The sequence below is a fragment of the Nicotiana tomentosiformis genome, chromosome 4, assembly GCF_000390325.3.
Source record: "Nicotiana tomentosiformis chromosome 4, ASM39032v3, whole genome shotgun sequence".
Taxonomy (NCBI): Eukaryota; Viridiplantae; Streptophyta; class Magnoliopsida; order Solanales; family Solanaceae; genus Nicotiana; species Nicotiana tomentosiformis.
In genome coordinates, this window is record NC_090815.1 from 115,510,810 (window position 1) to 115,535,858 (window position 25,049).

The following is a 25,049-nucleotide window of genomic DNA, read 5'->3' on the forward strand; positions in this document are numbered from 1 at the left end:
TTCCTCTCAATCATTTTATGTGACAATTTTTTTTAATTTGTCGCGAAGAGATTGATATATCTCTATATATGGCATGTTTGTGGAAAAACTTCTTAAACTTGGTGTCCTTTCAAGACTACCAAAGAATAAAAAATATTGTCGAGTTGTACTTATTATTAGGAAAAAAGTACTCCTACTTAATACTTAAGAGTACTTGAAACATTAACTAACAAAAAATTTTAAATCTGCTTTTGGATACAGTACAGCCACTGTATTCTACTACACTAACCACACTTGCTTAACCATAGTTATTCTTTCTCCTTCACTTTGTCTATATTATATCGCTTCCCCATTTCTCTCTAGTCGTAGACCCTAGTGTGAAGAAAGGTGGACTCTGAAATAGAAAAAATAGTTTTCTCCTAGAAAAATGAGCTGCAATGGTTGTAGAGTATTACGAAGAAGATGCAGTGACAATTGTACCTTAAGGGCGTGTTTGGATGGAATTGATGATCCTCGCGCTCAAGCTAACGCTACTCTTTTTGTTTCCAAGTTTTTTGGGCGTAGCGATCTCATGGCCTTCATCGCCGCTGTTCCCGAAAATCGAAGACCTGGTACTGCTACCAAACACACCCCTACCACGAATTTCCTTTTTTATTTTTTATTTTATTGAGTTTTATATTCTAAAAAAAGAAAAGAAAAGGAAAATGGATATTTACCTGGCTGATAAATTGATGAACTTTATCTCACAGCTTTGTTTAAATCGCTTTTGTTCGAAGCGTGCGGGCGGACGGTGAATCCGGTGACCGGTGCGGTTGGGCTGTTATCGACGGGTAACTGGCACGTGTGTCAAAAGGCGGTGGAGACGGTTCTCGTTGGTGGCAATCTACGGCCAGTTTTTGCCGGAATTCTTACTCCTTACATGAACGAGACCTTCGAATCCTTCCGCTGCGGCGGCGCGTGGGATATTCCAAATCAGTTCTCAAACAAATCCGGATCATTTACTGATGGATCGGATCACATCGATACAACGGAGTGGGTCGGTTTGGAGAAGAGATGGAACACGACGTCGTCCATAGGTTCAGAGACTGAGTTATCGGATGTGTCACTGGGTTTGGATAGTGGTAATAAAGAGCCAAAACTGCTTAATCTCTTCGTTTGAGATACTTAGAAGTAGGAATAATAATAGTTAATTTCCAGTTGAGTTTGATGTTTTGAGTTTAAAGTCAGTTGGAATTTTATCGGAAACTGTAATTGATCTCTAAATATGAGAGATCTTGAGTCAATTCCCTAACTTGGTTGAGACGTTGCTTTGTCATACTGACATCTTTTTTGGCTGAATAAATATGAATGAAATAAATACGACTTCTACTTTTTATTTCGTCTTATATGATTATGCCACAATTCCACCCCAGCTTTAGCTAGGATTGGAACGTAATTGTTGTAACATAGTAAGTACAATTTTCAGTCTGTTGCAAAATTGATTTTACACAATCAAGTTCGTAACGTCATCTCTATTCACCAAATACAAGAGTACTAAGCTCTACTTGGCGGGCAGTTCGGTGCACTAATCTCTTATTATGTGCGGGATCCGGAGAAGGGTCAGACTACAAGGGTCTATCGTACACAGTCTTATCTTGTATTTCTGCCAGAGGCTGTTTTCACATCTTGAACCCGTGACCTCCTGGTCACATAGTCCGGCCCTTTCCCGAATTCCGCACAGAGCAAGAACTTAATACTAAGTACTACTTACCAAAAGGAAAATCTATTCACAGTCAGTATAACAGATATATGTGCTCTATATTTAGTGTAGTAATAAGATAAATATTAGATAGCTTGAGTTGCGCCAAATGGTGTGACCTAGTAGTCAATTAAATGAGTTGAAAAACCCTAAGAGCTCAGGTTTAAACTAGCGTTTGGCCATAGATTTCCAAATTTATTCTGAAAAATCTGATTTGGGTGAAGTTTGGTTTGAAGATGAAAATGTGTTTGAACATCAGTTTTCAAAATATATTTCCCAAATTTATTTTGAAAAAACATGAAACATGGCTTATACCCACAAGTTCTAAAAACTATCACAAATACCCAACAGTACCATTATCAATAACATTCATTATATTATCGCAAATCATAGTCCTGAACATAAATAAATTTGATACAAAATTATCATTTTTATAATGAACTATATGATACACTATCAGGTTACCGAGAAGACGAAGCAACATTGTTACAAAATAATAAATGGTGGACTCTTTTATAAAATACAAAAGTTTGGGGCAATTTTAGAAAAATACAATAGTGATATTTTGGCCCAAAACCAGCTATTAAGCTGGTTTTGGGATTTGAAATTTTGCCAAAATATAAGCAAAATCTATGGTCAAACATGTGTTTGCCAAATAAAATCCAAATTTATTTTGACAAAATCTGTGGCCAATCGGGTCCTAATTCTCAGTGGAGACAAAATAGATTAGGCAATTTATTTCCATATGTCCGAGCCTTGGTAGATAAAATTATTTAATATCTGTGAATCTGCTATAGTAGAAGATATAAAATTAGTGATAGTGCGCATAAACTGGCTCAGGCATATATAAACTATGATTATGAAAAAGAAATAGATAGCTTGAGTACTATTCAGCAATTGCTTCTCCGCATAAGCCGCACAATGGGTTGTATGCGTAGAGAAGAGAAGACTTTGTGCGGAAGCAAAGAGGCTCTACATGTTTAATTTCCGTTTGGGCATAAAGTATGTTAATTGTGATCAAACTAATAATATTTGCATGACTATAAATTAAATATTTCTTATTAATGTATTCAGTTTTGTGAAACTTGGCCAGAATATTTTACACTAGTTTTTTCCTACTTTACCAAGTTCATGCTCAAACTGACTGTAATGTTGAGATAAAGGGTTTAGTTTTAACCGTAGTACCGCACAACTAAACATAAACGTCTCCCAAGTTTAAACAAGGATTACTCCAATTGGGTATTAGACACATTTCGCAATCATGGACTTATTGAAAGGTTAAGTGTGAGCTGTCACAATAAAGAGGTAAATGAGACCATCATAATATCTAGAGAACTATACAAATCTCATCACTCACAGTCACACTCAACTAATTGCATACATAAAAGGGTTATACTTTGAAGAAAGGAAAGAACTCATAAGTGGAGAACATCAAATATGTGCCAAAGCTCCATTAAAGAACCGTCTTTAATTTCATCACAACCAATAGATAGTCAACATGCAAATGTATCGATAAAGTTCATACTTCAATTCAATACAAGGGAAAGGAACAAAGTATTGTTTTGTACTCTAATAATAATAATAATAGAAGTTGACCTATGTATACAGTAATTTTCTGGCACAGGCTGTTCAATTGAACATTCTTACTTGGCTGTAGGCGCTTGAAGCTTCGCCCATGTTCCTTATATCTAAACAAGAAAAATGTTACTACCTTTTTATCTTTTGCAACTTTTTTTTCTCTCATGACCACGAGGACATGTTTAATACCATACGTTTCAAATATATTTTTTTCTTTTTTAAAATTCGTACTCAACCAAACTATATCAAATCAATGGAACAGAAAGAGTAATTCTTTCCCACGTTTTTCTTTTGTTCGTTTGTATGTGACAGCAATTTATATAGTAATCTAGGATATAAATATGTGAATTTTTGTAAGCAAAACTAATTATTATATTGGGATGATACATTTGCCTTTTGGGAAGGGAAGAATTGAAAAAGGGTTGGAAGAGAGAAAGGAGAGGTGGAGGAGAGAGAGACCTATTCAAAAGACATGCGATACACATCAGCGTGGGGTCCACATTTTAGCTTCCCACCTTCAGCAGTGGGAACCACGTCACTTGAATTTACTTCCTTCTTCTATTCGGACAAAAGCAGATTCGCTAGCGGTTGCCTCTCGCCGCATCCGCCTGAGTGGGTCCCCCTGTTTTTGTTTTCTATTCTCCACAAACACTTGACCATGGTTGAGATATGTGGTTAAACTCTGCATTTTTTCCTCTTCCCAAATCACCCCATAATGAAGGAGTCCGGAACCAAAAAGTGTGGATATATATAATGCTCTTTTAAAGGGCGCTATACTTTAACGGGCAAATACCGTTAAAGTATAGCGCCGTTTAAAAAGGCGTTATATTTGAATTCATATAACGCAGGAAAAGCAGATAAATAGAATTTAATGTATTCAAAAAGGAGTAGAGTACTAGGTGGTGCAATGATTAAAGACTAGGTATAAAATTGGTTTTGGCTTTGAGGTCCGGGTTCGCATTATTTTGTTTTCCTATTTCTTTTACATTTTTCTTTTCTTTTCATTATTTTATTTAAGTATTTAGATATAAATACTTTAATATTTAAAATTACTTTTCAATGTAATTAAAATAATTTCATATTTATTAGAAAATTATAATTTTTGAATTCATTTAAAGTAAAAAAAAAAAAGAAGCCTTTTAATTATTTCGTTAAAAAATCTACCGACATTTTAAATAGTTGTTATTTTGTATTATACGTAAAACAAAATTATTTTTTCCTCCTTTTATTTTTAAATTAGATTATGATTTTTATTATATAGTCAAAATTTTCATAAGAGAATAATATATATAGTTTAATCTATTGCTTGAATTTTTTTATTTTTTGATATCTTTCTTTTTAAATTTAATTATTAAAATTTTAGTTATATTTATACTCTATGAATTTTATTAATCGAAAATCTAATTATAAATCTTATAATTTTCTTATTATTAAATATAAATTATTATAACTATTTAATCTTTAAAATTATAATCGAAGAATTATTATTATCTAAGTAATGGATTATGATTTTCATATTCTTATTAGGACAATTAATTAAATGATTGTTCATAAACTAAATAGTTATAATACAATTTAGTTTATGAAAATTTAGTATAGAAAAATTTATTAAATGTTTTTTCATAAATTAAATGGTTATATTTAATTTAGTTTAGGATAACTCTTATTAGAAAAAATTTAGTCTATAAGCAACCATTTAATTAGTTTTCCTAATAAGAATATAAGAATTATATTCCATTACTTAGATAATAATAATCCTAATGGATTATAAGGAGAACCATATTCTTATTTAAAATTTTTAAATGGACAATACAATTACAATAGCCAAGGAATAAAAGGAGAAATAAAAAATATATTTCAGGAAGAATATAAAAAATATAATTAGAATTTTGATTAATAACTAAAATTTTAATAACTAAATTTAAAAAGAAAAATCTTAAAAAATAAAAGAATTCCAAGCAATAGATTAAACTATATATATATTATTCTCTTATGAAAATTTTAACTATAAAATAAAACTCATAATCTAATTTGAAAAATAAAAGGAGAAAAAAATAATTTTGTTTTACGTATAATACAAAATAACAACTATTAAAAATGTTGATAGATTTTTTAATAAAATAATAAAAGGCTTCACTTTTTTTACTTTAAATGAATTCAAAAATCATAATTTTCTAATAAATATGAAATTATTTTAATTACATTGAAAAGTAATTATAAATATTAAAGTATTTATATCTAAATACTTAAATAAAAAAATGAAAAGAAAAAAAAATGAAAAAGAAATAGGAAAACAAAATAATGCTGGTAGAAGGAATTGAACCCTGGACCTCAAAAGCCATAACCAATTTTGTACCTAGCCTTTAACCATTGCACCACTCAGCATTCTACTCCTCTTTTGGTACATTAAATTCTATTTAGCTGCTTTTCCTGCGCCATGTGGATTCAAATATAGCGCCTTTTTAAAGGATGCTATACTTTAACGGGCAAACGGCCATTAAGGTATAACGCCCTTTAAAAGGGCGTTATATATAAAAAGGTCACTATATTCTTTTTTCCCACACATTTTGGTTACTGAGTCCCTCAGTTATACCAAAAAAGGGTGCTACATATAGTTCAAATTTAGCATTTTAGGCTCAATATCTAGTCAATATCATCTTATAAAATAATACGAGTTATTAAAATTTTAGGGTCAATTACTTGGATTTATGCCTAAAGGGCAGCCCGGTACACTAAGCTCTCGCTATGCGCGAGGTCCGATAAAGGACCGGACCACAAGGGTCTATCGTAACATTCCTGCAAGAGTCTGTTTTCACGGCTCGAACCCGTGACCTCCACGTACTTGAATTTATGCCTAATTAAGCAAAATACAAAAGACAAAAGTTTTTAAAAAAATGTTGGAAACCTTAACTGCAACAAGATTATTTATACATCAAGTTTTAGCAAACCTAGTTTTCGATCCGAAAGCTCCTAAACCCCGAGGGCGTACCAACAGTTTAGTTATGGGTTCAATTGAACGCATAACTTTTATTCTAGACCCGTATTTTTTTTGTATAAAATCACTAAAACAGTCGAAAAAATTCAGCTTTGAACCCATAACTCAAACAAGGTGATCGGTTCGGTGGTTAAAATCGAAATCTTGAATCCATAGAATTAAAAATTATGGATTTGCCTCTGCTAATCCCAATGCCTATTTTCTAGCGCAACCTCAGTCTGGGAGCATGGAAACAAGCTGGTACAAGCTGGCGGCTGCCCAGGAAAAGTGGACTCTTTTCCCTTAAACACACTTATTTTTATTAACTACTACTTGATAATGCCATAAATTAAAGTAACCATTCACATCTAAGTGTCTACACTTGCAAAATATCTTATCATTTGAATATTCTAGTGATGTGACTACCGATTGGGTGGTTCGAAGATTAGATGTGGAAAACATAAAGCATAAATGAAAGATTTCTGCAAATTTCATAAGGCTTGATATGTATGTAATTTAATAAAGAACTAATCCATATGTATTTAATTTATTAAACGCTCGTAATTTAGTTTTCTTTTGAAAAAAAATTACCTTATTTTATTACTTCCGTTAAACGCTGGTTCTACAATTCCTTGTATGAAAAGTTTCAAAAGTTACCAACGTGTGTGCAAAGATCTTCCATTTATTACTTCATCCAACTTATCATTGAAGGGATTGCTTTTAAAGATGGAAGTATATATATACATCTATAAATGTTTCTGAAGCTAAAAGCCGAAGATATAAGCCTGCTATGAAACATAAAAGCAGCAATTTCCTACTCACGATGCATACAAAATGCAATTACTGCAGCATTCCACAAGCCTGAATCAGGTAACTCTAGCTATAAAAGAAACCAATTTGTCATATCACCATCACTTGGGTTAAAGAAGAGCTTCCTTTGATGTTAGTGTTTCCGTTAAGCAGTCAAAAAAGATCAGCTTTACACTTCTGTTGTTGAGCAAGAAACCGAGTCTTTTAATTGTAATAAATGTGTCCTCAGGCTACATTCCTTCACCTGTTTTACAAACTTTTTACAGTTTAGAATAGATAGTTTGATATGAAGTATGACTCAAGAACATTATTCAACTCAAGGGCAACATAGAAATGATCATTTCTCAAATGGTTTCCTTCAAAAGCTTTAGGCTACATTCCTTCACCTGTTTTACAAACTTTTTACAATTTAGAATAGATCGTTTGATATGAAGTATGACTCAAACACATTATTCAACTCAAGGGCAACATAGAAATGATCATTTCTCAAATGGTTTCCTTCAAAAGCTTTAGGTATAAAGGAAATTCAGCTTTACCTGTAGAGCCGTCAGTGATGACAAGAGATCGTTACAATGGTCAAGTAAAGCACGCTCGTTACCCACTACATCTGCAAGTTCATATACCATAGAATCCACCTGCTCTACCTGTGCACATATATAATTAACCTTGTTAAAGCAATCCGAGGGATGTGCACCGACAAACTAGAAGGAAGTTTGGACTATTAACTGAGAAGATAAGTTGAACACTAGGCAAACTATGATCAGAATCCTTGAGAAATGAACAGATTATAAGAAAAGCAGGTTTGATATTCAAGCGCTAAGATTTTTGCTTTACTGATCCAGAAATGAGAATGAAAATTCCAGCTGCAAGCACTAAGGACGAATATTCCTACACTCTTTCAAAAAATGACTAAACGAGAACGTTACAACAGATACCTCATCTGACAAAGTTATAGGACAAGTAATGATCCACAACCAGTTACTAACAATGTCACAGCATGACAATTTGTTGAGATTATTGGGAGCTGAATTTTTGCAGCTTGTGAATGGGTAAAATGTTATTTCTTGGTAGTGTAATGCCCAGTCTATTTCAATAGTGTCATTCTAGCTAAACTCAGATGTATCAGCATTTAACAAATCATGTAAATAAATTTCAACAAAAAACACATTTGTAAAAAACCATCGAGATCACTCCTAAACTCAACGATAGAGATGTTCTCTTTTTTGAGAATGAACGATAGAGATGCTCTCTGAGGAAGTACAGCTGCAAAAAAAAACTTAATGCTGGAATTAGTCCCAGCTCATATCATTCAACCATGTACGGAAAGCAACAATATCATGCACCAGGTTGTTTTGCAAAACAACTCTACCAAAGAGAGGACAAAAAATGATGCTTATTTTAGGGATTTACGCAAATGAATTCCACCAAAGTGGGGAAAGAAAAATGATGCATCATTTTTTGGCAAAAAGGGAGAGGTGCAGCTGTGTGGAACAATGACTCGAAGAAATGGATAGAAGGGACTCAAGCAAATCGAATACAGGACTAGGATAGTTAACTGTGGAAGTATTTTTTTGCTGAAGAATAACGGAAACAACTCAATTTTGCACTCAAACTCACATTTGAGGTTTACTTCGACTTTCACTCGAAAAGCTATACATTATTTTGGATGTTTCTCCATTCTGTTTTATCTGTTAGTATTTATTTACATAATTTTATGTGTTTTTGTGATTTCTACAGAAATAATGACTAAAGAAAATTAGAGAACTTTTGAGAATTGAAAACGCTTATATCATCCATAGCGTTTCTGTCTTCCCTCAATCCATTGTTATTCTTCATGCATGGCTTTTTGTCTGGCTTCAGATGGTATGCTTTTTTACCCAATTTTACTTAAATTTGGCATTTCAATTACCTCTGAAACAGAGATACACATCTAAAATCAAGACCATGACCATCTAAATAACCCTATGACTGTTTGACTAAGTTGGGTAGAGTTTTGTATTTTGTTTACAGACTCCACCTCGTTTGAGGCTTAGTTGCTGGTTGATTGATTGTGTTCTCGATATTTTCTACAGCTCACAACAAGTCTATCACAAACATTTGAAGGTTATTTGAATTCATAATGTGAATCAAAGATCAAGGCTGGTCAATCACAATCCTCTCTATTGTGAATTCGTCAGTCATTACAGCATAAGTTAAATAAACCTAAAACAATAGCATTGAAAAGAAGTAGCAAGATCGCACAGGAAGACACTAGAGGCCGAAATCTAAATGAGAATGGGTGTGAGAAAGCACCACAAACTTTGCAAGTGCGCCAATGTTTAAAAGGAGGTGGAGTGAGACGAGAGTTTTATCTAATATACCTGAGAGAAAGGGCATAAGCCCCATGAATTTTACATTTAGATATTTTATAAATTAAAAAAAAAAATCAAAGACCATAAAAATTGTAGAAATTTTAAAAGAATTGCAACATTTTGTAGAATAAATTATATATATATATATATATATATATATATAGCACACAAAATTGGAGGGAAAATGCTAGTTTCTTTAGCAAAGTTTCACAAACAGTAAATTTTTCTTATCAAATACTAATTTCATTTCTTTAAAGATTCTTTAGATTCTTCTTTGATCAGTAAAATTTATTGAGATGATTTGACCAATATGAATTGTACGACCAATTTTGGACCATACTAGGCAAAATAGTCCGTTGTCACACACACACACACACACACATATATATATATATATATATATAGCACACAAAATTGGAGGGAAAATGCTAGTTTCTTTAGCAAAGTTTCACAAACAGTAAATCTTTCTTATCAAATACTAATTTCATTTCTTTAAAGATTCTTTAGATTCTTCTTTGATCAGTAAAATTTATTGAGATGATTTGACCAAAATGAATTGTACGACCAATTTAGGACCATACTAGGCAAAATAGTTCGTTGTCACTTGTCAGTGATCCACCTAGCTCGAATTGCAGGTGGGACTTATCAAGAAGTATTTCATTCCAAATTTAAATCCAATTAATTCAACTCAAAAGATAACTATGTTATCTTCACTTATTTGTAACACTTCCTGATAAAATTACCTTCCCAATAAAGCTACAAGCCTACACTTAAACGACAATTCTCATTGACTCTCTCAGATGTTAAAACAGAAAAATTCTCTCAAAGGCTTGAAGGAGAGTTTGTTGTAGCCACCTCCACTCGTTTCTTACTTAGTTCTAATTGCCTTTCTCCATAGCTAGTTAGTATTACCTTCCTTTATCCATCTCCAATCACTTCTTACTCAGTTTTATTTGCCTTTCTCTATAGATAGTTAATACTACCTTCCTTTATCCATAGGACCAGTGTTTTAAAAGGCGTTTTCGGGGCGAGGAGCACCAAAAATGCCCTGAGGCGAAGGTGTGGCGAAAGTCTCAAGAGGCGTACGCCCGGGCGTTCGGGACGTACGTCCGGGCATTCGGGGTATACGTCTGAGCGTTCGGGGCGTATGCCCGGGCGTTTGAGGCGCGTTTTTTTAGTGATGCATCAGCCTAGAGACTTTTTCAAATTAAAACAAAATTTGTTGAATAAGTTCTTTATAATATACCCAAATTCTCAAAAGTGAGCTTGGTAATTACTCAAAAGTTTTAAAAAGGAACTGAAATGTATTAAATTTAAAAGTCAAGACCTTTTTTTATTGATTGAAGCCCTAATTCATGGTCTTTCCCAATTCTTTATCTTGTCCGCTAGTTTGCTAATATCTCCCAAAAGCAACGAATATTCAATTTTTTTTAACAAATACAAAGAGAACTCCATTCTCTTTCATAACAGCAAGTTCAAAGTTCAAATTACAGGTTAGTCATCCTTTTTGTCCTCCATGTAGAAAACTTTATTCTTTTCGACTCAAGTTAGTTGTGCTTCTAAGTAGCGTATAATAAATTATTTTGATTAGTTTTTTGTGGGGATGGAACACACACACACACACATTTTATATATATATATATATATATATATATATATATATATATATATTTCACATATTTATAGTTTTCTTCAATTTTAATTGTTTATAAATATTTAATATAATTATATTTTTTTTATAAAATATTAAAAATTAAATACCTATGGGGCTTACGTCCCCTGCCTCGGGGTTTACGCCTTGCTGAGGCATATGTAAAACGCCTCGCCCCATGCTTTTTAAAACACTGCATAGGACTTCCTGATAAAATTAACTTCCATTAAAGCTACTAGCCTACACTCAGACGACCCTACTTATTGACTCTCTCAGGATAAAATAGAAAAAAGTCTCTCAAAGGCCTGAAGGAAAGTTTGTTGTTGTCATCTCCAATCGCTTCATACTCAGTTTTAATTGTCTTTCTCCATAGCTAGTCAATATACGTAACCAAGGTCCTCCCACGAGGACTTCTTTTCTTCAGTTTTGCTTCTGTTTCTTCCTCCACTTACACTCTCAAATCTTTTGCCTTCTTCCTTATCATAACAATCAACCTTTTATCTCTCACCCAAACCTCATCCCATCTGGCACTGAGGTTAATATTTTTCAGATTTTAAACTGATGGTTCCGAGCATCACATCGTTCTTGAGGCATGAGGTGCACTGGCAGCGTATGCCCAAGTGATGGGGCAGTACCTAACTCACTTGTCTCAGGATGTTCTGCCAACGAGGCGCCTTAGGACACGCCCCAAACACTTTCCAAAATAGTGGTAAGGGTCCCGCTTTTCTATAAACAATTTAGCTCTCATTCTTCATTTAATGCATTTCTGCAACAAAATAAGCAGTACCGCATATTGTTTAGGAACACTTTCACATGTTAAAACAGATTCTCCATGGTTGAGGCAACACACTTTTTCCTTTGTTAGGGAATATTTGCAGGACTATTAAGAACATCTTTTTAATTATGGCGGTGTACGGATCAACTTGCACACACCTTGACGATTTCCCCCCGTTCCTATATCTCCCACCTGTACATATATCGGGTAACTCTTCCCACCAAAACTTTTGCATATAGAAAGACGTCACCAGCTTTTTGGCTTTGAAACCTGGTCTCCCTGATCTTTATTCCGACTTCCTCGACTTCTAGGTCCCAACCTTAGTCGCCAGGACTTCTAGCAAGATTGCACAAACTTAAGCTAAAAAAGAAATGATAGTAAGCATCTCTGTGCGTGCTTTCTTTCCCCGGCTTCTTAAGTCTTGTGCTAAAAAATATAGATAAACTTCAAGGGGGAAAAAGGGGTGGAAAAAAAGGAAAAACAAGAGAAAACACCAAACTAAACAAAACTTTAAAAGTAATTTGAAATTATTTTAGTAAGACCTATTATTATCGTGCACCTCGGTTTTATCATCTTTTACTGGTTTTAAATGCTTGCTAAGCAAGCTAGGACACAAGAAAGCATGCAGTTGACCAGTATAGATATTTTTTATGCATTAGATTACCACTTTCTCATCGCAGATAAGACACACCCTAGTAAAAATAGGTGGCTATGCAAATTGGGAGAGTTCACAGACTCCTTCCTTCCCCTCACACCCTTGAAAACAGATAGATCATATTTTACTGATTTTAAATGCTTCCTAAGCAAGTTAGAACACAAGAAAGCAGTTGACCAGTGTAGATATTCTTTATGCATTAGAGTACCACTTTCGCATTGCAGATAAGACACATCCTAGTAAAAATAGGTGGCTATGCAAATTGGGAGAGTTCACAGCCTTCTTGCTAAGCAAGCTAGGACACAAGAAAGCATGCAGTTGACCAGTATAGATATTTTTTATGCATTAGAGTACCACTTTCTCATCGCAGATAAGATACACCTTATTAAAAATAGGTGGCTATGCAAATTGGGAGAGTTCACAGCCTCCTTCCTTCCCCTCACCCCCTTGAAAACAGATAGATCATATTTTACTGATTGTAAATGCTTCCTAAGCAAGTTAGAACACAAGAAAGCATGCAGTTGACCAGTGTAGATATTCTTTATGCATTAGAGTACCACTTTCGCATTGCAGATAAGACACATCCTAGTAAAAATAGGTGGCTATGCAAATTGGGAGAGTTCACAGCCTTCCTTCCCCTCACCCCCTTGAAAACAGATACTAGTCCACTGGCCATAACCAGAAAGAACCCCGAGCATTAACATTTGATCATTCAAAGAAAGAATAATTACCTTTGGAAGCAAAGAACACATTGAGGATCCCATTGCCTGCATCACATCAACGCTTGAAGAAATAGCATCTTTCACATTTTGAACTTCTGCCTGCAGATAATAGAAGCGGAAACCATTATTCCTGAAACACTAATACCAATAGGTAAAAGAATGCAACCAGAATTTGCATAAAAGATCATTTCAATTAGAATGAAAAGGAAAAAGTACCCTAGCTCCTTCCACAACAGGGAGACGAATAGTGCTGGCTTCCAGAGCACATATAGCCCCTGACAATGCATTGCGATGATCTCCATCAATCATACTCCAATTATCCAAAAATGGCCCCTGAATTTGTCCATAAAAGAGAAAGTGACAGTAAAAGAAGGTTGAAGTTTATTTATAAACAAAAAATAAACGAATCAAAGTAAACAATATAAAAGCTAGTATACGAAATCAAACAAAGTATATATACTTTTCATTTCACACCAAATAAAAAAGTATCAGCCAACTTAGGCAGCAGGTACACCTCAGGCGCATGATGAACACCAATTTGAGATATAACAGGGCGCATAATAAATGTAATTGGCAGACGTTTTTCCTTCAACAATATATTGTCCACTAGTTACAGCAAATCAACCAAACATTATGCATTAACTCCAATAATTTCCATGTCATTTCCCCCTCCCCAAACCCCCGGGGGCCTTCAGTTTTCTTTCTACATAGCAAGTAAACTTTTATTCTCTTCATCTTTGTTTCTTGTTTTTCCTTTTCAAATGCATACATGACTTTGTGGATCTATAAGCAAGAAGTGGTTATCTCATCGATGTATGTGTATCTAAAAGCATCTTTTTGATGTCTATCTATATATCTGAAAATAATTTGGTTTGAAGAGAAAAAGAACTGAAAAGAGGGCTTACTTGTCCTTTGAGGATGGAATATAGCTTCATATTTTGCCGCAACAGCAGCAGCTGAATTCTTTTGGACTTAACAGAATGCCGCAATTTTAAAGTAGTCAACCAAGCATTGTACAGGTTCCTCTGGTAAAAAGAAAATTTCACATTAGTGACACCAAATCTTCACAGATTCTAATCTAAACCACAGCTGAATTTCTGTTTACACTGTAAATTCTTGGGTAGAAGAAACTTACACTAATGCGGGTTGATTTGTATATTAAATTTAACTTGATAATGAACTGTTGCTACACATTTTACAGTTTTCATTCTAAAATTTGAAGTTTGGTTTTTCACATTGTTAAGAATGATACATGATTTTATTACATTTACATGGAGTATGAAAGTAAGTGAATAAGTTTAAGAAGAAATTACTGTCTTAGGCTTTGATTCAACATACGCAAAACATGTCTGCTTAGCAATTAAAGTTCCAAGTAAAAAAGAACAACGCATATCATGTATTTATTAAGTATTGGAGTTTATACCGGTATATTTAACTATTCCCCTGGGTTAAATCATCAAATCAGACAAAACCCTGAATAGGAACTAATCCTCAAGTATAGAATGTTATAGATCAGAAAGAAGGATATATTTATTATCCCGTTCAATCACGTATTTTGAACAGTATAACCCCACCACCGCTGGTTGAGGTATTTCTATATCTACTTGAAAACTGAAACAGAAAAGCGAATCTCCTAAGTTTTAGTCTACTGCTATTTCTCAATGCACTTCATCTAAACCGTGAACTGAATTCCTCATATACTCTCCTTATTTAATTTGATCCGAGATAATCCTTCACCATTAATGGCAAATTTTCATCTCTCTAATTGCTCTTTACTCTACCAGTATTGGAATTAAATGAGCTAAATTAGGTGGAATGGATATAGACCATAAATCCAATCCCAACTAATTTGGAATTAAGCCATAGTTGATAGATTGATTGCATTTCCACAAATAACACTCATTACAAAGGTTCGCAACTGATAATAAAATCCAAGATGATGATTCCGGTTCTTTGTAGATTGTTGAACAAAATACAAATTGTATATGAACTTGTCACCAGCAAAATTTAGAGAATGAAAAGCATGTTAAAAAAGTTTTACCTCCGCTGTTGTTGTCTGTGCCTTTAGTGCAGCTTCTGCTCGCGCATTGACGAATCGCCATTGAAGGTGACGATTATATAGAAGCCTTAATTCATGTGCATCAACTATCCGGTTCTCTCCTACCCTCCCTCTTCTTGCATCAGCAGCAAAACTCAAAATTGAAGGCATGATGCATGAGTTATTAGATATTGAACCCATAATACCATTTCTTGTTCTTGTAGGACTTGGCATCCTTCTTAAAGGAGATGTCAATGCCTTATTTGGTGACGCTGGTCTTAGACCCCCTCGAAGAGGAGAAGATAAACCTTTAGAAGCTGGGACACTCCGAGGTGATGTTGTGGGGCTATCAATCAGAAACTTCTTATTACCAATTTGCTTTGAAGGAGCCATTGTTTTCAATGTACCATTTTTCTCCACAGAAGAACCAAGTTCTGGCCCTCGTCGGATCCTGTTGTTAGTCTCTTTCCAAAACCTAGCAGGCACAACTATACCTCGTTGACTTCCTCGCCCTTGAATCACAATTGGACCATCATGGACACCTGTAGTACTCCCTGAAGAGACACTTTCACTATCTGAAGCCAATGCATCAACAGATATAGCTGATCCATAAGCTGACTTCATATCAATCTTATCATTAACACTTTGAGGTTTCAATTTACTTTCAATTCTAGCTCTGTGATATATGTCAATTACTGATTTCATCGATGACTTAATGACACTTTCAGATCCAAATTTTGGCTTGTCAATAGTACCACAATCCATGCTTCGTGTAAGAAAACTTGAATTCAGTGACTTTGACCTCCCCGGCCACCTATGCTGATCACTCGGCTTTACATTTTCAGTCCGATCTCCTCTCACCGGCGTAACTGACTCTGCAGCTGCCGCAATTTTCCTCCTCTCCGGCGTGACAAACTCCGCCGTGACTTTCCTCCTCTCCGGCGTACCCTTCCTTACAGTACTACCAAAATTGTTCCTAGCAGGAGCAGGTTTTGCTTTACGGACAGGTATAGATAATGATTCACCTTGAAACGAAACGGATAAGCTCCTACTGGAATTCAATAGCTGCTTTGCCGCAGTAGACGTCTCTGTTGATACAGGCGTCACCGGCCGTCTCCGGTCCACTGATTGGGACCGTTTAACCGAACCGGAATCCCGAACCGGCGTCGCAACCGGTCGAACCGTCCTAGTCAGCATCGGCGATTGACTCCGCAATGAGGCAACGGAGTTTGACGACGAAGAGTAAGTAGTCGATGTATTATTCGACGACGTCGTTGAGACGGAAGATGAAGAAGAAGTCGAAAGGTACCGGGAACTAACCTCTTTGATTTTCGGTCTTCTAGAACGTCCATTATTCTCAGCTTCTGAAGGCAACAATGGCGGCCTTTTCGGATTCTGATAACTCGAACAATTCGACGTAACCTTAGGATTTAGCTTCGTTGTTGATACTGCAGCTACCATTCCTACTCTCACACAATCTTCACATCTCTCCGGAAACTTTTCATTTCACTATCTTAAAACCCTAATTCTCCAAAAATTCAGCTGAATTTATAGAGTAATCAGTGCAAAATACGAAGATTAAGCGGAAAATTATGTATATTAATGCGTGTATTTATGTGTAGAGATTATTAGATTGGGAGTTTTTTGAGAAAGAAAGATTATCGGAAAATATGACCGTTACGAACGTCCGACGAAAATATACGGAGAGAGAGAGAGAGAGAGAGAGAGAGAGTGAAAGTGGGACCTGAAGGAAAGATTTGCGAGCATAACTGTCGTACCACTGTAGTGAGTTTTCGAAGTGATAAAAAGGGAAACGCATTGAGAACTTGTGCTTTTAGGCTTTATGGTTTGTACTCTGATAGTTGATTATGATACTTTAATGACTAGATTAGGTAAATTATATGATTACTTAATAACCTATCTTAGTATTTTATTATTGTTTTAAGAGTATCTTTTATTTTGTTTATTTATTTCAGAGAGTACCCAAGCGTGGAGCTTAAATCAGGTATATGGAATTACGGGATCATAAAAAGCCAATATCATGCTGATTAATTAAATCATAACTATTACTTACAGCACAAATCATGTCTCTTCTAATGGAATTTTCCCACATTAATACGTGCGATAGTTTTGGATCAATCCAAGCGTTGTATTACTGTTACATACTCGTCTTATTCGTATACAAAATTCAGAAATGTTTTAGCAAAACTTTTTAAGTTGCCAATTGCAATATTAGAAGTTGTCTTTAATATACTTCTAATAATGTACTATATAGCTTCTGTAAATATATTTTTTTGTAAATTTATATTTACTCACAGGACTTTAACCAGAAATTAAAGCAATAAATTAATACCCTGCAGAATATACTAGCACTGGACACTTTGGTAGTTGCCATCGCATGCATTAATTAAATCAAGTCTTCAACATTAGCTTGAGCCACTGCGACCAGAAGTTTATGAGTTCAGTATTTTAGTCACTTTAAGTTACTGAGTTCTAAATTAATAATTTGAACGTATTAAATAAATTTCTTAAGACTAATATAGAGTTTTATATAGAATTTGAACCAAAGTTATTGAGTTCGGCCGAGCCCGCTCCTCGATCTGCTGCTCAGCCCCTGATTGCAACTATGAGCAGTGAAAAGTGTATAAAGAACGATTATAGTATTTTTCGTCTTTTTTCTTTGTTTCTAGAACTAATAATTTAATAGCTATGGTTTTTGTAAGGTGAGCTAATTTATACAACTGCCTATACATGTAATCAATGGTTACCCAACTCAACTAACACACCCATCCCCCAACTTGACCTCCACCCTGCTTGGTATTTATTTTTAAGGAGAACATTTATATTCATTTTGTATTTTTCTCTATTTGGTCCCCTGTTTATACCTACTTGCATGCTTATTGGGGTTTATACGTGAAGTACAACGGGTAAGTAGTTAATTACAGTAACAACAACGACGATCCAGTAAAATTTTACAAGTGGGGTCAAGTGTGTACGCAGACTTTTCCTCTACCCCGAGGGGTAGAGAGCTGTTCGAACAGCCTCTCTATCCCTCGGGATAGAGGTAAGGTCTGCGTACACACTACTCTCCCCAGACCGAATAGTCTCTCTACCCCTCAGAATAAAAGTAAGGTCTGCGTACACACTACCCTCCTCAGACCCCACTTGTAAGATTTTACTGGGTCGTCGTCGTCGTTGTTGTAGCTATAATTAACTACTTTCTCGTTGTAGTTAATTATAGCTATACAATAAAAATACCGGATGTTAGGGTTTCCTTTTAAGCTGTGGTGATATCTTGTGACATCTTTTTCAACACAACAAATTTAACTTTAAATACATAAATACAGAGTATCACTCGCAATAATTCATCTATAATAATGTCTACTGTTAATTTAAAGCAAATATTTTTTAAAAAAAAATCTACTACAGTTCAAGCAAAAGATCTATAATGGTGGATGCGCACATCGTGACAATAGATCATGCTTTCAGTTTGTGAATCTTTTCGAAGCATGAGCATTAAATTAACTAATTTTTGTGTGAATTTGAACATAGAATTTTAAAAAAATTTAAGTAAAATTTATATAGTTAAAAATTATATAAAAAGTATTATATAAGTCATAATAACTAATAATTCAAAATATTTAAAAAGTATTTATAAAAATATGATCAAAAAAACTTTATTTCACTTGTCTTAGGTTCATATAAAATGAAACACTAAGGGTATAAAATTGGGTGAAATTCTACATCTCAACAAAATATGTCTGAAAAATTTGCTCTTATACAACAATTATATGTGAACATCTCATAATTGATGTATAAAATGCAGTATCTCTTTTTTTTTTCTCCTTTTTTTATATTTTGTTTTTCATTACGAATATTTTGAGGGCCATGACAAAGTTCTAGAGAGAAGTGAACAAAGATAGGAACATAAGAACGAAGAGTCTCCAACTAACTTAGAAAAGGAATTAACTGATTAAATTAAGCAAAGTCATTAACTTCAACAATAGCTAAAGCCAAACAAACTTTCATCGACAAACAAACCTCCCTAGAAATTGAAAAAGATGGCTTTATTCAAAACCCCTTTGAGTTCTGTTAACTCTTTTACCCTCTTTGTTTTCATCCTAAGCCACCTTTAATAATTAATTGAAATTTCATAAGCTAGCTAGCTACTCTTATACCTAAACAACCTTACCAAATTTTGTATCTTCTCGAGCTTAATTTAACATCTTAATCACTTATTTACTTATATAATTGTCCTTGATTTTAATCTGCACGCAACATGTAAACAGTTCTCAGGACAGTAATTGGCACATAGATCCAAAAAGATTCAACCATAAAATTGATCGGATATCGTTCAAATTACTATCAAGTTATGGTGAGATAGATAGAATCCATTTATCCTTACTTAATCATAGGTATAGGGTTTAAGCTCTGAGAATGGGAAAAAAATTCCTGTAGGGAACGCTTTCTAGTCCCCTTACGCGACGCAAATCCAGCTTAGCCAAATTTAAGAGTGAGTATCGGACACCTAGTGAGAAACCAATAAAAAAAAGTTGAATCTTATTACTTATTCTTTGAGAAAGAGAAGAATCTAAAAAGTTTATTATTTGAAATGCATGGTATAAATGTTTAATAAACTAAGTATACTAATTTTCAAAAGTGGTAGTTAAGGAATGAATGCATTGTTTATGATTGCACGTTTTTGAACTTCGACAAAGATAATTGCGATTTGGTGGTATCTTTTGCCACCACGAGAGACTACTTGATAATTACACTTTGCCCAACCATCTCTAGTTTTTTTCTTATTTGCTTTTGGCTCAAGTGCCTAATTATTCCTTAGTAATTGTTGATCATATTAATTAAAGATCCTATGCAAATATGAGGTGCCCAATATGAAAAACAAGACCATATCATTGACACTACCACATGCATTGTATATATACTTTATGCCTTCGCCAGCAAGAAACCTCTACTAAAACTTTTCCTTTTTACGTGTTGTAGAATCATTTATAAAGTGAAGCCACTTCATTATCTTTTGCCTTTTCTAGAATTTTTTTTTCTTTTTAAATTCAGACAAGGGCTTTTTAGAAAATTTTGAAAAGACAATTCATAAATGTCTATTCAATAATTGCAAGTAAAAGAGAAGATATTCGAGTAATGAAGGAACAGAAGATAAATATGGTGTAGTCCTAGTGAGGAGTATTATGATGATAAACGATAAGCTTTTCACAAAGTAATCATCATGATTAGTAATCATTTTTCTTGAGAGAGAAATGTGCAAAGATAAGAAACTGTACGTTTTTCTTGGCATTAGTACCTACCCAAATGTTAATTACCAATATTATTTTCAACTAAAAAATTAATAATAAATTTAACTTATATATAATAACAGTGTAAAGAATATTTTAACTTAATATAACATGTAATCTGTCTTATATATTCCAGATTGATAACGGCACTTATTAACATGTATTGTGTTTTATCTTTTAGTTTTAAGTGACATGATAGTTTAAAATTCTTTTATAATGTACTTATGATGTAAAATTAGTTAAGCTCATTAAAATAATAGCAATAAATTAAAAGTGATTACTATTATTATTGCAAGAAACATGGTTTGTTTCCAATGCAAGGAACCTAACCGACCCAACATAGCTTAAAGAGAGAGTCCATAGCTATGATTTGCCTGATTTTGTATAAAGTTCCTCTTGTTGCCTATAATATTCTTCTAATGTTTTGAGTGGTGTTATGTTTTGCTGGTTGGATCCCACCTTTTTCCCCTTGTTCTTTTTTCCCCTCTAATAGAGTATACTGCAAGGTGAGCTTAGGATTAACGGTAAAAGTTATTTTTGTATGATCTATAAGTTACGGGTTCGAGTTGTGGAATCAGTCATTGATATTTGTATTAGTATAGACTGTCTGCATTACACCCCCTTGGGGTGCAGTCCCTTCCCGGATCCTTTAATACGGTATATATGGCCAATTACAAATGTTTTTTAGTTATATACTGTAGTAGTTCATTTCACCCCAAATTTTTATGCTAGCTAAGGTATAATAGTTCTGTAACATAAAATACAAAAATATTTTGTAGAATTATTTTCTTCTACTCAAATTATAACCAGCTATTTGTATCATTTCATCGTATTCTTTCGGATATTAAATATAACTATTCTCATTTCTTTTACGGGAATATGAATATTGCTATCATATCTTCACTTTGTCTGTCCAACTTTTTTTCTGTATTCCACTTGTGGTCATACGGTCAACTTTCCGTTCCTTTTAACTTGGCTACATGAATTCTACTTGTGAGATCAATATAAAGACACGACTATATAAATTCTTCTTCCCTCTCTCTTTTTAACCATTTTTTTCTTTTTGTGAGAAGGGTCGTGTGTCTCTCTATATATAAAAAGGAGTTGTGGCGAAAGCGATACCCTATGATTTAAATTTTTTAAAATTGACTACTTGTAGTATTTGAGGTAGAAATAGAATGTGGGGAACGTTCAAGGCTATTCCTTTCGTACCGTTGACAAATTTAATCATTTTTTCAGCTTGAATCTCGTTCAATTCATAAACACGTGTAATTTTTCTTCAGTTGAGACTACTTGACCGATCTCATCCATTTGAAAATTTGTATAAAAGTTGATAATTCGATTTTGTAATAGACTTGTTAGTTTTTAGGTCTAAGAGGTGAATCGAAATCTTCCTAACAAAGGAAAAAGTATTCCTTGCGTACGCAATTTGGGAAGAACACTAACTTAGGGAAAGGAAGTTACGTTGCTACTTGGAACTTGAACGACCATTTTATTACGGCAAAGCTAAATATATGTACGGAAATGAGCCATGCAAATATCCTCAATATATCATGTAATTAGCACGTGTAAGGTAATTGAGGAAAACGAGAGTACGAGAAATAATAGAGAAATTTTAACAGTATAATAACAAGTTTCACTATTTGTATTATAGTATATATATATATTTTTATATGTTAGAATAGGTAATTTATCTTATATTTTAGATTATTAAGATCTCACTTTATGTACGAATTACGATTACTTGTAATTATCATTTAAATAATTTAATAATATAAATTGTTAATTTTTGCACTATTAGTGTACAGAGATTAAAATCAATACTACTTCATTGTATTGTTTATAACCTATTGAATGATCTAAAAAACACAAACAACTTCTCGTCTTAGTGAAATATGCAAGTTATGATTTACTTTTTTTTTTCCAGAGGTGATTATCTTATTAAGCTATTTGTATAAGCTGCGTAATTTGTGAGCAATACCAGGAGTAGCTCATAAATAATTATAAAATAGGTATTTTTTATAATGTGGTCTAATCACAATGAAACCTTTTCCAAAAATTGGAGCAACTACAATCAACATCTTGGTCCCAGGCGACATCAAGTGTTAATGATCATAAGTAGGTCCACCTGTTAATACCTTGATCAGTTAAGCCATATTTATATTAAGAAATAATGGCAGTTAGGGAAAGGAGTTATGACTTAACTTTCACTTCTGGCTTCTATAATTGCTGGATAATTAATAAAGTAACGAAACTAATTTACTACTTAATGCCCAAACCTCAAGTACGTCACTGGTGCCATATTGTGTCACGATCAAAGCTCATGACACACATTGTTTGTTTTGGGGCCAACAAACCTTACAAATTTGTCTTTTGGGTAAGATATCTTGAAGTCTAAAAGCGCGCGTAACACGTGAACTTGTAATGTGCTTTATAAAGTTTTTACTTTCTTTTTTCATTCAGATGTGAGATTCGTCTAGAATGGACATGTGCACCTTCAGAAGCTTGCCCGTCAAGAAACCTATCAGTCCTACTGGACTCTCCCTCGTCGGCCCTCCCTCCGTCATTGGGTTTACTGATTTAAGATGCATTTAGGCTCTTTTTCTAAACTCTTTTCTTTTTGTGAAAAAGTTTTTAAAAAGGAAAAATGTGATTACGTATTACTTTCCGTTCACCAACCAAAAAAGAAAATGAAAATGATATGATGAAATGATGTTTCTTCAATTGATGGGGGAGCGGAGAATGCAAAAACTGGTAAGTTAGAAAGGATGATTAAAAAAGCCAAACACAGATATATGTAAAAATAAATAGTTATTGATATTTGGTGGATTTAATTCGTTATACCAAAAGGCGAGAAACGATATATTATAGGAATTTATAGGGGTAAATCTTATGTTGTTTGCATGAATCTCATCTTCAACGTCAATTGCTTCGATCAACAATTTTGTCAATTTTTACTACTCTAGCCATCAGTGATAGGTTATTCACAAGTTCTATTCCCCACATTCTAGTGTTACAATATTATGTGATTTACTTTAATAATCGACTAGCAAACTATATGCTAGAAAATTACTAGATTTTATTTAAATATCGGATCGATGGGAACCAGTGGCGGAACTAGAATTTTCATTAAGGGGTATCAAAATATATAAAAGTAAACATATCAGAAAATTAAGGGGAGTCAATACATAGTATATATACATATAAAATTTTCTTTTACCTACCTACACAATGTATTTTTTCCGCGAAGGGGTGTCATTTGACACTCCTTCCTATAAGGTGGCTACGCCACTGATGTGAGTAGAAGCAGATTCAAGATTTGATGGTTACGAGTGCCACTATCTTTTAACGTATACCGAGGTTAAATTAGGGTGTGCATTTGGTCAGTTCGTTGTGTTTTAAATTAATTCAGTTATGTGCAACCCATGTTGAATTAATTCAGTTTGCTTACAAGATTTTTTGGTACATGAATAAACGTTTGATAACTAAATTGAAAATGTTTGGTCCTTTCAAGAAAAAAATAACATTAACTAGATTAACAAAATAGTTAAAAGCATATTCAAATAAAAACTGAGATCTAGAACAAGAAAACATAAGCAAATATACTTTTATAATCTAAATAACTAATAAAAATGGGATTGCAGAGAGAGAGAAAAAGATGAAGATAAAAGAAATTAAGAAAAAGGGAAGAAAAGAAAACGATTTGGAAAGAGGGATGTATACGGGTAGAACCAAGCTCTATGCTTGATCGAGGCATCTGGAACAATAGGTCAAGGCTCGGCACCTACGTAAGAGATCGAAGTTACAGATGTAACTGAGCTCGATATCGAGGATCGAAGCTCGAACAAGGCCATCAGATTTGCCCTCGCGTTTATCGGGGGCACGACCGACCCCACTTCTAACGACCGCGAAGAAAAGTTTTCCCAACTCACATGAAAAGTATCCGTAATTCTCGCCATTGACCAATTATTACGGCAAAAATTACGGGATTGAGTCAAAAAGGGAGCCAACTATCACGACCCAAACCGATGGGCCGCAACGGGCACCCGGTACCTTACTCAACTGAGTACCAACGTAATGTATCTTTTCGTATCATACTATCATAGATAACTGAGCCAGAGAGGCTGCCGTGAGATAGGTAGAATACAACATGTAACACCAACTTATACATAAGACATATGGGCCTATAAGACCAAAATAACCACTCGTACATTGAACATAGGCCGACAAGGCCATACAATCTTTTACATACATGACATCTGTCTACAAGCCTCTAAGAATACATAATTATCATAAAGGTAGGGACAGAGCCTTGCCATACCAAATAATACACATCTAAATTATACTGACCAAGCAAGCAACTCCGAAGAAAATGGAGTGCACCACCATCTTCCGCTGAGCTGATCGCCTACTTGGAGGACTCTCGACCTGTCTATCGAGACCTGCGGGCATGAAACGCAGCGTCCCTA

The 25,049-nt window shown here is 34.1% G+C and overlaps 1 protein-coding gene and 1 long non-coding RNA gene across 3 annotated transcripts; one reads left to right on the forward strand and one right to left on the reverse strand.

Annotated features, from left to right (window-relative positions):
• Nucleotides 1–206: 206 nt before the first annotated feature.
• Nucleotides 207–1,345, forward strand: LOC104100559 (uncharacterized). The gene is made up of 2 exons (XR_011415602.1): nucleotides 207–590; nucleotides 729–1,345. It is a non-coding gene; the product is annotated as an uncharacterized lncRNA (long non-coding RNA).
• A 5,586-nt stretch (nucleotides 1,346–6,931) lies between these two features.
• LOC104100558 (QWRF motif-containing protein 2-like) lies at nucleotides 6,932–17,032 on the reverse strand. 2 transcript variants are annotated; one of them, XM_009607814.4, is made up of 6 exons: nucleotides 15,275–17,032; nucleotides 14,139–14,258; nucleotides 13,450–13,566; nucleotides 13,243–13,332; nucleotides 7,616–7,723; nucleotides 6,932–7,323 (listed from the first exon to the last, which is right to left on the reverse strand). In XM_009607814.4, the coding sequence occupies exons 1-6, from the start codon at nucleotides 16,730–16,732 to the stop codon at nucleotides 7,249–7,251; spliced, it is 1,968 nt and encodes a 655-aa protein (XP_009606109.1). In that variant the 5' UTR covers nucleotides 16,733–17,032; the 3' UTR covers nucleotides 6,932–7,248. The 2 variants fall into 2 exon arrangements, with proteins under 2 accessions (XP_009606109.1, XP_009606110.1); XM_009607815.4 differs by lacking the exon at nucleotides 6,932–7,323 and adding an exon at nucleotides 7,356–7,465.
• Nucleotides 17,033–25,049: the final 8,017 nt, after the last annotated feature.

Excerpts from the sequence above, each read along its gene's own strand:
- LOC104100558 (XM_009607814.4), bottom strand. The coding sequence starts at position 16,732 with ATGGTAGCTGCAGTATCAACAACGAAGCTAAATCCTAAGGTTACGTCG. Across the intron at positions 13,567-14,138 it reads ATTCCATCCTCAAAGGACAA|GGGCCATTTTTGGATAATTG; the intron begins GTAAGCCCTCTT and ends GGACAAATTCAG. Across the intron at positions 7,724-13,242 it reads TGTGTTCTTTGCTTCCAAAG|GTAGAGCAGGTGGATTCTAT; the intron begins GTAATTATTCTT and ends ATATGTGCACAG.